The sequence below is a fragment of the Squalius cephalus genome (genome assembly GCF_949319135.1).
Source record: "Squalius cephalus genome assembly, chromosome: 8".
NCBI classification, from domain to species: Eukaryota; Metazoa; Chordata; class Actinopteri; order Cypriniformes; family Leuciscidae; genus Squalius; species Squalius cephalus.
The window spans coordinates 13077134-13091206 of NC_137129.1; the positions used below are offsets into that span (position 1 = coordinate 13077134).

Below are 14073 nucleotides of genomic sequence, written 5' to 3' on the forward strand. Positions count from 1 at the left end.
ATGGCCATATTATAAACACTGCCATTCTTCTACCCTTTTAGAATTTTTATCTTTATTTGCTATTTTCACCCCTCAATTTTTCTTTGACAGAATTTTACTAACTCCTTTTTCGTGATTTCTGTTTTTTAATAGCAAAATTCAATTACCGCTGCATGCTGTATGGCTGTGCTTTTGATATATTATTGAATTAATAATTATTAATTATATACTTTTGCGGTGTAAAAATGTAAAATGTAATTGTAAAGTAAAAGAGACGAAGAATAATAAGAAGAAATATTTTCAAAGTTTCTAGCACGAAAATGTGCTCATATTTTCATTCAGGCAGATATTTCGCTACCCTATCTGCAGAATCATTAGGACCCTGTTAAATTTCCTTGCGTGGACGTTGCGCGATCCTTGTCATCCTGCGGATGCTGATTGCAGTGTGGTTGCAGTGTTAGAGGTAGCGATGAACAGACTTTGTTTTTGTACTAAATACGAAGAACACAGTTTAGTGGCATTAGCTTAAATTATTTGTGGAACGCCGACAGCCCGTGCGTTAACGCTAACCAAAGACGGCCAAAAAGATTTGGCGCTTATGGCCTCGCCCTCGTGGTCGCAGATAGATACCTTTAGTCTATAGACCAACTTTATCGAATATGACTTGATAATATTATGTTCATTGTTTGTAAATGTTTACTAATCCTGAATATTGTCGTGTTAGAGAACCAAATTGCAAAGAAATGGACCGAAGTTGCAAGAATTTCGCTGTGAGTATGAGACAGCATTTTCATTTTCTTTAAGGGGTTTTCAAACTCGAGTCCGTGGAAGAGTTAAAAGAAAAGCAGTGTAAAAATAAATAATAGTAATTATAAAAATGTTTCTAACTAAAGTTGATAATTTAATAAATTGATTAAAATGTAACAGTAGAAAATACTTTGGTCTTTATACATATAAATATATATTTGCCATCTAAAAGATTGGAAACCCCTGTTGTCCATTATTGCATGTAATGATGAATCATTAGACTAGAGTCTCTGATTTACCCATGAAGCTCTTTATAGTGCACTGAACACATGCAGTACAGCTTGTTATTGAGTAAAAGTGACTTGGATGTTCCTAAATGTCAAAATGACTTTCACAGGTTGGACGAGTTAAACTGACATTGCAACCTAGATGATGCAACCATTTACACCCAATGGGTAAGAAATAGTTTGTCAATGAAAACCTCTAACAATAAGTCTTTTCAAAGGAAAGCATATTGTCCATTATAGCATGTAATGATGAAACATTAGACTAGAGTCTCTGATTACCCATGAAGCTCTTTATAGTGCACTGAACACATGCAGTACAGCTTGTGATTGAGTTAAAGTGACTTGAATGTTCCTAAATGTTAAAATACTTTTTGCAGGTTGGATGAGTGAAACTGACGTTGTCAGGTAGCTGATGTCAACAGTTTACATCCAATGGGTAAGAAATGGGTTATGCCAATGAAAACCTTTAACAATTAGTCTTTCTTTTCAAAGGAAAGCATATTGTCCATTATTGCATGTAATGATGAATCATTTGACTAGAGTCTCTGATTACCCATGAAGCTCTTTATAGTGCACTGAACACATGCAGCACAGTTTGTGAATAGAAGTGGCTTGAATGTTCCTAAATGTTAAGTCTCTTTTTAGGTTCGATGGGAGATGTTGCCAGGTAGCTGATGTCAAGTTACCCAACCAATGGGTAAGGAATAAGTTTATGCCAATGAGAACCTCTAACAATTAGGCCAATCTTTATGTTAAAAGGAAAGCATATTGTCCTAATGCTCATTATTGCATGTAATGATGAATCATTAGACTAGAGTCTCTGATTTACCCATGAAGCTCTTTATAGTGCACTGAACACATGCAGTAAACCTTGTGATTGAGTAAAAGTGACTTGGATGTTCCTAAATGTCAAAATGACTTTCACAGGTTGGATGAGTGAAACAGACTTTGCAACCTAGATGATGCAACCATTTACATCCAATGGGTAAGAAATAGTTTGTCAATGAAAACCTCTAACAATAAGTCTTTCTTTTCAAAGGAAAGCATATTGTCCATTATAGCGTGTAATGATGAATCATTAGACTAGAGTCTCTGATTACCCATGAAGCTCTTTATAGTGCACTGAACACATGCAGCACAGTTTGTGATTGAGTAAAAGTGACTTAGATGTTCCTAAATTTTTACATTTTTGCAGGTTGGTTGGGAGAAGCAAATGTTGCCAGGTAGCTGATGTCAACAGTTTACATCCAATGGGTAAGAGTGTATGCCAGTGAAAACCTGTAACAATTAATCTTTGTCAAAAGAAAACCTTGCTCCAATGGTCCATTATTGCATGTAATGATGAATCATTAGACTAGAGTCTCTGATTTACCCATGAAGCTCTTTATAGTGCACTGAACACATGCAGTACAGCTTGTGATTGAGTTAAAGTGACTTGAATGTCTCTAAATGTCTAAGTTATTTTTACAGGTTGGATCCCAACAGGATGGTTCATGTCAACAGTAGACGACCAGTAAGAAATAACTTTTTTCTTATTCCCATGAGCCATGACTTTGCCCACGATGAGCTAACAATTTTTCTATTTTCAAGGTTTTCAACGAAGGATTTGAAGCCAACATAGACCTTAAAATGTCTTGAGCCCATGATTCTATCAAGGTTGGTGGTGTTATCCTAACAGTGCTGATCTTTTATTAGTGATGTGCAATGATGATTCAATAGACTAGAGTCTCTGATGACAACATGAAGCTCTTTACATTTCTCTGAGCACAGCTTTGATTATAAGCGTGTATTTGTAATGAAGAACTCCTGATTGACATTGGCTTTTTCTTTTAGGTTGACGTGATGCCAGAATAATGTGCCAAAGATGGGTATATGCATGTGAATGTGCAGACCCGTAAGTACTGGTCCAGTAAACCTATCTTTGGTTATAGCTTGTGTTAATGATGAGTGCGTAGTTCGGTTCCACTGAAAGTCAATGAAGTAACTTTCTCGCGGCGCACTGAAACACTGACAGACAACTGATACACTTTTTATTGTTTTTGTAATCTAATACACTTGTTTTCTTTTAAGGACAGAAGTTAGTCTGGCAGAAGAGTTGTGGCCGGTCTGCAGGACGATGTCAAGCTTCTCTGTTGTATTGTGTATCAGTTTAAACGGTTGTTTCATTGCTACTGTTTTTCCAAGGACAGTTTGAGTAACTGCTTGTTTTTCACTTTCCAGTTCTTTGTAAACTGCATTTTCTAAATTGTTTACTTTTACATTAAAATAAAAAAAATTCACAATTACAGCTTAAGTTTTTAGTTGCATTTCCATCTTTGTGTATGCAATTGTCTATGCCTTACCTTATTCATGTTGCTGGATAATGGGTCAAAAATAGTTTGATAGTTTTAGTACAATAGCGTTCATACATGTAGCTAATTTACACCCTATTGCAACACCTTGTGATTTATATTAAGAAAATTTTGCAATGGGTCTTATGAAGTATTCAAGCACATCACACAATTGTGGATTTGATGAACTCTGCATGTAACCCCACTCTGATCGGGATCACAAAGGACTTTTATTATGAAACAGGTTGTTTCTGTTAGTTGTGGCGTTCATCATATTTGACTCGTTCTCACTACATATGTATTTTTTTGCGACTAGGCTACTTTGTGACAAATAAACGCGCACACTTTAGAAAACAATATACTTTAACAGTTTATACGGACTTTAATAAATCTCCAGAGTGAAGGTCAATGATGACAATGTAACCGCTTTTGTTCTTCACGTACTAATGCGTAATGACGCCATATTTGTGAACGAATCTTTCTTTTGAGTCGGATCTTTTCAATGAATCTTCAAACTCATTGTTTGACCCGAACAGCTTGAAAGAGACAGGTTAAATTCTTAAATTGAGCATTATATATATTTATATATGCATATTATAAGTTGTATATTCGAAAAGGCATATTAATAATGGCATACTTCTCTTAAACCTGTCATTGTACACTTTAAATAGTTGCGCCTCTGGAAAAAAATGCTTATATTTCTGTATTGTTGCTTTGGATAAAACCGTAACTCTAATAAATTTAAAGTAATAGTATGTTATTCAGCACTTATGTCTTATTCGTAACGAAAGAATCGTAATAAACAGCAAAACATGCGTACATATGGTTTTATTGAGACGTTTTTAACAAAAATCCCACGAGAATTTTTTTTTTTTTTTTTTACCAGTTCTTTCATATGAACCATTTGAAAGAATCGATTCGCGGGAGTGAGTCACAGTCACACTTCCCATCACTAGTCCATTAAACCAGCTCGTGCACAGTCAGTGAGTTTTTATTGCATTTCTTTTTTCGTCATCTATCAAAACGCCCTTTGGAATTACACCAGACTGTATTTTCGCATTCTGTCGATTATTTATTAGTTGAAACATTTGTTTGAGCATGTTTGTGCAAGGGCGGTAGTGAACAGGAATGTGAAGCTGGCATCGATAAGTGATCTGAACTGTTTTTGCAACTGAAGCAGAGCAGCGACTGAGATGTACCATGTACTGTAGATGTAACTGCCAGTTATTATTGTAGCTGCTACATCACAGATTTGACGTCGGAGGTATGTTTGATTATCCGGTCGATAGTGTTTCGCCGTTCGACAATGACACAGTTTAGCGTATAAAGTTTTGTTTAAAGAGTCGATCGGCTTGTTCAGACATGCTAACCGACGCCGTTTCGCCCGAGGAAAATACGTGTAGAGCACAAAATGTATGAAACCCTACTGCCACAGTGATATTTTTTTGTTTTTATTATTAAATTTAATTAAAATTTAAATTCTCTTCCTCGAGTAATTTGCAAAGGTGTGGTCCGTAAGTTATGTTCTGGTTCATTTGCTCTAATACAAACACGCCTTAATACAGGTCTGTTGAGGTGTCGTTGTTTAACGTTAGATACCTTGTACGTGTGGCAGTGTAAAACTTTACATGTGAAACTACTTTACAAGGGACACTAACCGTCGTTTTTGACTTTTTAATAGCTATGCCATTAGATTAAGAGGTAGGCTACCTGTTCACATTATTGCTTAATACTATAGTTAATTCCAATTTAATTATTGCTTTATACTATAGTTAATTACAATTTAATTAACAATTAATTAAAAATATTAGCATTTTCACACAGTGACCCCTTTATTAATGTTAGTTTTTTTTAAATTTCACCCTTTGTGCATTCTAAAGTAATAGTGCCGACCGCCGACATGACAGCAGTTGTAGGGCGAGTTTGGGGGTGGGTCAGTCCAGCAAATCTATACTCGTCCTGGGGCAGTAAGACCAAACCAGAGAAACCATTAACAATGGACAGTCAGATTGAAAGCAGATGGGGTTTATGGGGACTTACTGCTTGGGTTTGGAGGGGCGAGAACACCAAAAAGGACCAAAAGACACTCACTGAGGAATTCTGGGAGACCGAAGAGAGTTTTAAGCCTTTGGAAGTAGAAGAGCTTCGGGCGATGGGGCCTGATGTTGAGCCTGAGAAAGCAGTGGCCCAAAGCTCCTCACGCTGGTGGAGGAGAATGCTTCCATCCAGATACTTCTTTTGGCCCCGGTGGTCGACGTCCACCGGGCTCCGCCAGCAGAAATGTGCCGGGTGGAATGAAGGGACATGGGACTGTGATGAAGTCGACGGGGAATCAGACTACGGGACACCCCCGCCATCCCCCACGCCGCTGTCTCAGCACCCATCAGCAGCATTCCGCTTCTTCTCTCGCTCGTGGACTGGGGAAATTGTGCCTGAGCACTACAACATTTGCTTTAATTTCCTCCGACACCTCTTTGATTTGTTCGTGGTGGGCTTCCTGAGTACTGTATCCCCTCCAAGCAAGATCATTTTGGACGTGCTGGGGGTGCAGGGGGCCCTGAAGCTGTGGCTCCATGGGATGGCCATGTTTCTGGTGGCATCTGTCGGGATGGCCGGACTGCTGTGGGCGGTACAGGAGTACCTGCTGCAGTTTGCTTTGATCTATGGTATCGTGCAAGCCCTGGTCATCTCTGTCAGTGTACGGCAGAATGAGGCTTTGGCAGAGGGGGATGATGGGAAAGGTGACGATGAGGTCAAAGAGGCTGAGGAGGAACAGGACGACATATGGGAGCAGAGTAAGCCACAGCAGACCACTGACGAAAGCAAGAATGGAGTTAAACTGAGGAGTTGAAGACCTAGGAAAAGTGAGGTAAAACTGGGTAAGTAGTTGTTTTTGCCCATGGAATCTGTTGTTTTCTTGATTTGCTTTCCTTTTATCTAATTATGCTTTGAAAATATCCACTTTAACTAATCACAAACCTGCAACATAAGCATTAAACTTTGGTGCATAACGCATCCTGCAGCATTTAGGCTATGCTATGCCTCAAAATATACCTCAAATCTTGAGGCTTGTTGAAGAGAGGTCTGCTGTTACTCTCTAAACCAGGGATTCTAAAACATTTTTGTAGGCCGAACATCTTTGCATAAAATATTTACTTGTACTGCCTTTTAATTTAATATTTCAAAAACACTTTTGCATGTTCACAGTTCTCTGACCTCGGTTAATTGTCACGTGACATGCAAGTAAACAAATAAATAAATAAAAAATCAGTAAGCGTCATTTTGATTACATTTATTTACATTTTTTCGAAACATTCATTTCTAAACTTGCGATTTTTACTGTGTTCACGGCACGCCATGTCGTAATTATGTGATGACAACCCGTGACGTTCCCGTACTCTAAGTTGTTCCTGTCCTCGGACTTGGAATTATGCGCAACACTATCAACGGCATGATATGAAATGAATCTGCAGTGGTCAAGTTGTACAAGTCGCAGTAGCTCATAGAAAATTCGGAGTTTGCAAGCTGTAATTGCGAGTTCTATGTGTACGTTCACTTTTTTTACAAGTCGAAATATCGCTGTAAATCCGACATGGCGTGAATGCACCTTTTCGTCCCATATAATTCACCCTAGCAACCGCATTGCAATGTCCTAGAACCCACTAAGGACACTTTAGTAGTTGCTTGGCAAAACACTGGCAACCACCCACAACACCATGGATTGTACTCATATTTTCAACAGAACATCCATTTATTAATTACAGTTTAATTTTTAGTAATAGTCCTAACATTTGCTGTGGGGGTTGCAGTTTATATTTTTCAACCAGAGAAAAACAAGCGTGACATTTTCATAGAGCTGTGAAACCAGCTTGCGGTTTTAAGCCTTCCATCATTCCCTGCTGATATGATCTCTGGGGGAGGAGGACAGTCTTTGAAAATGCATGATCCCAGACAAAGACTGTTTATGGGGGTGTAAATGACAAGTTCTGTTATGAAACTTTAAATGGCACAAGCTACTTTTACTTTTTAAACTACTTTGCACAAGCTGATTGGTTCATGTCACATCTGCACCCAATGAGCTTGCTTCTCAACATTTAAATGGCTGGTTAGCATTCACTGTAGCAGTTTGCAGCACGCTTTCAAACCCTCCATCTTCCCCAGCTGCACCTGTATAGATCTGCTATGGGTAATTTATATATATATATCATGAAAGTAGTCTATACTACTCATTTCATATAGCTAAAGTATTCTGAAGTCATACGATAACTTTGCAACAGACAGACAGACCAAAATTTAAATCGATATTCCCTCCAGCATAGCTCAACGTCAGGGTAAATTATGGCAGGATTTTCATTTTTGAATTAACTGTTCCTTTCAAGTTCAGTAGAACACACAAACCTCAGGCTATTCTCATACTGCATAATGCAACTGTCATTAACCATGTGTCTGTTTCTGCCACAGGTTGCTGAAATGCTGATAGTCCAGTACCATGATCTCTCAAAGAAGATTTAGCCACTTCAACACGACCACCCACAACTTCCACCATCAGAGCGATTGAAGAGCACCCTAAATATACCAGCACCTCTTTCTCTCCTCCAGTAGATTTTTTTTTCCTCACTTTAAAATGTACTTTTAGTTTTCTCAAAAACAATTTTGACATAGCACACCAGCAGTAGAAGTGACTGAGTAAAACACTAAAATCTACATCCACAGCGATAAACAACAAACAACATCTGCCACAAGACAGCCTGCACAGGAAGTCATCTACAAACCCGAAGAACCAGCAGTGATTGATTGTCAGGGAATTTCACTGAGACTTAAGTGAAATATTGCATGATTCTGAAGGCTCATCCAGTGAATCGACTAGTTGTTTGTACCGAAACATTCATTTTATATGGTGTTTAACATTTTTACAACTCCACGCTGTATGTAATGCAAATCTGCATGTGTCACTTTATTCGTAGCTCGATGTTGCCTCTAATGGAGTCTTTGGACTTAATTTCCGTAATGTGCTCCTCCGTGTAATGGATTGAGTTCATTATATCTCTCATCTTTTATTCAGCCCTTTAGTCCACTCACGTACAATTTTGGTGAACTTTTTGAGTGCAATTGTAAAGGAATTGGATGCAAAATTTTGAAAGAATAGCTTAAAACACCTTTTACACACAGCAAACCTGCGCATTACATTATTCTGTTCCTGTATTATTTTCATTCATTCAACCTGTTGGTAAAATCTAAGACTCACTTACGTCATTAGAACCACTGTGTTTGACATATATTTATGTATGCTTCATTACAGCATTAACTGCATGTCTTGATTGATTTCAAATGTATTGTCGTTCTTATTTGCTTCATTTATATTTCAGTTGATTATCATATCTTTTGTGCCTCACGATATCTGGTACTTTGGCCAGTTCACAGGGAATTATGGGTAATGAAATAGAAGTAATTTTGCACAACTGAGTATCTTAAAGCTTGATATCTAATGCTTCGTTGCACAAATGTTTTTCGCGCTTGTAACAATAGCTTTCTCCTCCTGAATGTGTTCCACAAATAGCATTTTACCTATGCATGATACTATAGAACAATGAAAAACTTGTGAAATGCTTTTCTTATGTTGACTTTTTTTCTTCATGGTACTGGCTCATCAATTTCTTGGTTGTCCATGTCAGTTATTTAAGCATTCAAATTTTGCGCTAGATTTGTTGGTTCACTGCAAACTTGAGCAATGGAAGAATACGCGTAACCTTTGAAGGTTCTTTAAAATGTGTGGTGTTTTTTATGTTTGTAAGTTTCGAGTCCATTGAAGTGCGGGCCACTGCTGAAACCAGACGGCTGTGAATAGAAATGTCTGCTGTAGAGTGAACTGATTACAGCTCAAGGATAGATGTATCTAGGTTGTGGGACAGAGAGATCTACATTTACAGCTCTTAAGTGCTGCACATCGAGTCTTTAATAGTCCTTACAGCTCAAATAAACTTCCTTTTCCCACATTTCATGTCTGGAGTATGTCTATAGTGACTTTCTTCAATAAACTGCCACAAATGTGGTCACAGATTCAGATTAAGTTCCCTTATTTTTCTAATATTATTACGTTTATTATATTAAATTGTGTGTGTGAGGGAGAGAGAGAGGAAAGAGATCAGGAAGTGCCACTACAAAATTTACAGTAAAAAAACGGCTGCTGTGATTAACAGAAATAAACCTTAAAAATACGACATTTTAGGGTTTATGGATTTACCTTATTTTGAACACATTATCCAAATGAGCACCTCAAATCTACAGCAGTGTTATTTTAGTATCATTTTATGCTATTTATTTTTAATTAATTTTCATTTGTGCGATGTTTTTTGTCATTTTTACTAATTTTTTTTAAAATCATTAGTTTTAGTTAATAACATTGATCCACAGCTCCATTCAGTGCTGCTAATGTATATTAAAATTATGATTGTCATTTTACACATGACTGCTCTAATCTGTTTTACCAAAGCTTCTGAGATCTATTAATAATGCATCAACTGAATCATTACATAAATGTACAAATAAGAACTGAACAGAAACAGTGACGACACATTCAGGTTGCCATTAAGCATTTAATAGATATAAAGAACATAACTTAACATCTGTTTATTCATGTTAAATCCACTCTATGACCTTTGCTATGTACATACAGGTGCGTTCACAGTAAAGGGACGACAGATGCATGTGAATGCTGGGATACAGATGACTGATGCGATGGTCCTGATGGGAATCAACTGTAAACTGTATCTGACATCGGTGGAGAGATGATGCTATGTGCATTTTGTTCTTGGCCAGCATTCAGTCATGCACCTTCCCGTGCTCTTTATAACCACAGATAATCAATCCTTAAAGCTCAAATCAAACTACTATACACCATGCTGACGGCATGCACCTCTCCCACTTTTAGCTGGATTTTATATCAATTTCTGCTAAATAAAAGCAGCCATCGTGACCAGGATGAAATGAGTCACCTTACACGTCACAGGGTGATCTTCTCAATCGCACACACCAAAACATTTTTCCCTGGATTTCATGTAAAACATGAGAATAAAACAGATAATTGCCAAATCTATGTGTTTTCAGATCCGTATACCACTGTTTAATTTCACTGCTGCTTTTCAATTTACCTCAGTTTTGGGTAATGATCAAGGTGCCGTTCTCACCTCGCATTCAGAATGAATTTAAAAGTTTCTGTCCACTTTACTACGTTTTAAACACATTAATGTCTTTTTATGTACATGCCGAGTTTACTACTGGCCTGATTGTCTGAGGGGAGCCTCACTAAAACGCAATCAAACTTGTGAAAACTAATGGAGGTGATTTAATGTGCCCCTGTAAATATATTCAAAGGGTTGAGTTCCTGAAATCTGTCATTTTCTGAATTCACTATAGCACACAACACATATTGCGCTTGAATTTCCTCAAGTGATCAAGTGATATGAAGAAATACTGCTGCTAGAAATGTGACACAGCAAGATATAAAATTCCTTTTTTTTATACTGCATTTAATCCTTTTAAATTCGCACGGAGGTATAACCTTCCCGAATTACATTTGAAGGTTTTTAATTCATTAAAATATTGTTTGTGGACACAAAACTGGTAAGATCAAGTTGTTAAACACAAACAAATAACTATAGATTTCACAAAAAGAAATAAAAACCAATGTCATATGTACAACAAATATCAATTTTCCGCAGCATTCAGATCGCAAAAAAGGTTTAGTCTTCCCAAAGTCATCACACTAATGACCACGGGGAAAACGGACCACATTGCATTGCTCTACAAGCTTTCATTCATCAAAAAGCTTTGGACACCCAGTGATGGTGTGATGTAATTCAGTGTGAGTGAGGATGAGGGATTATGAATGTAGTGCCGCCCGTTACCCTTCGCTCCAATCCGGCTCTCCAACTAACTTCTAGTGAGGGTTTGTTCCCCCAGAGCTAGGTGGCGCTGTGCTCCCACCACCCTCCCTCTGTTCATTGCCTCTTCTCCCATGTCCCAGAACACAATGCGCACTTCCGCAGCCTTCCTCGTCATCCCCCTCGCTTTCCGAGGAAGACTCGCCGAACTGTCGTGGCTTCTCGTAAATACAGCAACCTGGACACATCAAAATGTTTTTAGAAGAAAGTGACAGCAAAAAGACAAATCAGCTGAGGACGTTCTATTTCAAGAAATGAAAAATTCAATCGGCCGCTTTAAAAAGATGCAGGTCGTTCTAAACCCAATTTTTAAGGTCAGCTATTTTAAAGCAGACTTGAAATGGCCCAGATCTGCCTGTCCTACAGCATTTTTCCAAGTATTAAACAGATTTTGATGTTTTAGAAGAAATTCTCAATAGATATAAACAGATTGAATGATCATCCATAATTCAGACCACCAGATCTACACTAATAAACCCAGACTCACACTTTGAAGACCTCCGGCCCAGATGTTCATTGTCCACCGTGTCACTGGACCACTCCACTTTCTTCTCCGTCTTCCTTTTCCTGAGCTTGATGGTCAAGCTTCTTCCCTCCTGAAACCATCGTTTGGAGAATATTAGGGCACTTTTACACGACGGAAATGTTTTTCAACAGCGTTGTCAAAACGATCCCTGCTCACACGGATCCGCGAAAACTATTAAAAATGTTGTATTCTGCTGTCAGGCCAGTAGTTGGCGATAACACTTTGTATAGAAACACTACACGCATATAGACTGAACACGTTATATGTATGCGCATGACATCACCGTTTTCACAAATTCACATTTTTGTAGTTTACATGGAGACAATAATGGTATCGTCTTCAAAAACGTGCACTTTGAATCCCATTTTCAAAAGTTTGCCTTTTCAGGCCCCCAAAATGGCGCTGTCTTGTAAATTAACAGCCAAAAAAGCATTAAAAGGTCTCCATTTTTAGTTGAAAATGGTGTTGTGTAAAGTAAACGGACCCTTAGTGACATTAGTAAATGTTGTTTTGATGTGACATTAGTAAATGTTGTTTTGGATATAAGCAACCATTAATAGGTTTGATGATAGCTAAATCTATCACAGCAACCATAGTTTCTGCTATAAAACTACTTTGTGTTACTACTGTAAAAACACAATAAATTAACAAGGGATCTTACTATGTACCATGGTTAAAACAATGTCTGTTTGACATACACCACAGCAACACCATGTATTCTTTAAATTACTGTAGTAGAATACCATGTATTATGGTATATAAATATGGCAATAGTCATTCAATATTGTGGTATAACCTGTAACTATATTTCATTTGTCAAACTCTATGAAGACAATAAAGTCTAATTGGATTTTTCATTACAAATAAATAAATGATAAATCCACAAAATACAATTATAAATAATAAATAAAAGCCTCTATGGCACAACCATTGATACTAACTGTGCCATGGCACTACCAAGTGTGACACTATTATAGTTTTTATTAATATTTTGAATTTTTATATAGCCTATATATATATTCTCTTTTCATTTTAAAGTTGTAGTAATTTTGTTATGCATTTTGTCATTTATATTAGTTTATATTCATTTTTTATTTCAGTTTTATTTTTGTATGAGAAATGTTGGCAACATGGCAACTAGTTGAAAAAAAAAATACGTTTTTTAAAAAATATATACATCTTATTTTATTCAGTTAACGTTTATTTAACGTTTATTACAAGTAACGTTTATTGTTTGTTTTATGGTTTTATAATTGGTACAATTCCCAGTACTTTTTGAGTAACGTTAAGTGCTGTAAAATGCTTTCACAATTTTTCTATAATTTCTGAAGGCAGTAACATAAGTTGTTGTAACTAAACTGAAAAAGGTGGTTACCATGATACATTTTTCTAAGGTCTATAACAGGCTAAAACATTAACAGGTGTATTTTTGTTGTGATGGGGATTAACTTAAGATCATAACACACTGCCAAACCAGTTGAGCACATAAACCCTGCTGAACATGTTGATTACTAAACAGGCCGTATGCAGGTATCTGGCTAGTTATTTAAACTAGTCGATATGCTAACTATAAAACGATTAACTTAGTTAATTACAAGAGGCCTCATCTCTTGTAGCTGAATCATTCCGAGCAAGTGTGGTTAGTGATCATGGTGTCTACTACGGTAAATAGGGCAGTACCTGCTGCGGTGGAGGCGGTGTGCCCGTCTGAACCTGAACGGTCTCCGTTATCGTCTCACTCGATGTAACGTTACGTTGGACCTCCGCCATAGCACTGATGAAACCCGAATAAACCTTCCCAGAGGCGTTCGATCGATGAAAGTCTGGTCTCAATTTAGAGAATATTAGAAAACAAATATTCAGTTGTTGGTTGTCGTGTCAAAATGTCGAGCTAGACGCTATATGCATCTGAGATGAATGCATGAGATGAATTTGCACTGGTCTAATCACTCCTCGGAAGGACGCATTTACGGACGGACCACATTCTGAAGTTGACTGTGTTTCAAAAAACTAGTGAGCTGACTACCTAGACTGGATTTGTGGCATTATAGAAGTATTTTAAGTCAGCTCAGCTGAATTGTATATCTAAATACGCTGTTTACTCGAAACACGTCAAAAATGTTACGATTTCAGACAGAGCAACGCAATCTTGACGCGTAGCAATGCTGTCTAGATAGGCAGGTCATTAGCTTTTGAGACGCAACCGCTGAGTGTTCCTCTAAAAACTATCCGATAGGAAACAGCGGACGCTACAAGAACTTGTA

The 14073-nt window shown here is 37.5% G+C and overlaps 2 protein-coding genes and 1 long non-coding RNA gene across 4 annotated transcripts; 2 read left to right on the forward strand and 1 right to left on the reverse strand.

Moving 5' to 3' along the window:
* Nucleotides 1–335: 335 nt before the first annotated feature.
* On the forward strand, nt 336–3304 carry LOC307163127. Of its 2 annotated transcripts, none has more exons than XR_013822021.1 (11): nt 336–442; nt 704–749; nt 1124–1181; nt 1391–1449; nt 1659–1710; nt 1941–1998; nt 2209–2267; nt 2484–2526; nt 2604–2669; nt 2847–2907; nt 3084–3304. It is a non-coding gene; the product is annotated as an uncharacterized lncRNA (long non-coding RNA). The 2 variants fall into 2 exon arrangements; XR_013822022.1 differs by having other exon boundaries at nt 3089–3275.
* A 961-nt stretch (nt 3305–4265) lies between these two features.
* On the forward strand, nt 4266–9404 carry cUnh6orf47 (chromosome Un C6orf47 homolog). The gene is made up of 2 exons (XM_079879014.1): nt 4266–6222; nt 7805–9404. Exon 1 carries the CDS (start codon nt 5244–5246, stop codon nt 6192–6194), a length of 951 nt encoding a protein of 316 aa, XP_079735140.1. The 5' UTR covers nt 4266–5243; the 3' UTR covers nt 6195–6222; nt 7805–9404.
* A 279-nt stretch (nt 9405–9683) lies between these two features.
* On the reverse strand, nt 9684–14043 carry ppp1r11 (protein phosphatase 1, regulatory (inhibitor) subunit 11). Its single transcript, XM_079879017.1, has 3 exons — nt 13490–14043; nt 11771–11879; nt 9684–11461 (listed from the first exon to the last, which is right to left on the reverse strand). The coding sequence occupies exons 1-3, from the start codon at nt 13577–13579 to the stop codon at nt 11280–11282; spliced, it is 381 nt and encodes a 126-aa protein (XP_079735143.1). The 5' UTR covers nt 13580–14043; the 3' UTR covers nt 9684–11279.
* Between the last annotated feature and the right edge of the window lie 30 nt (nt 14044–14073).

Coding starts and splice junctions, on each gene's coding strand:
- cUnh6orf47 (XM_079879014.1), top strand. CDS start 5,244: ATGACAGCAGTTGTAGGGCGAGTTTGGGGGTGGGTCAGTCCAGCAAAT.
- ppp1r11 (XM_079879017.1), bottom strand. CDS start 13,579: ATGGCGGAGGTCCAACGTAACGTTACATCGAGTGAGACGATAACGGAG. Junction 11,880..13,489: donor CACCGCCTCCACCGCAGCAG/GTACTGCCCTAT, acceptor CGATGGTTTCAG/GAGGGAAGAAGCTTGACCAT. Junction 11,462..11,770: donor GGGCCGGAGGTCTTCAAAGT/GTGAGTCTGGGT, acceptor TGATGTGTCCAG/GTTGCTGTATTTACGAGAAG.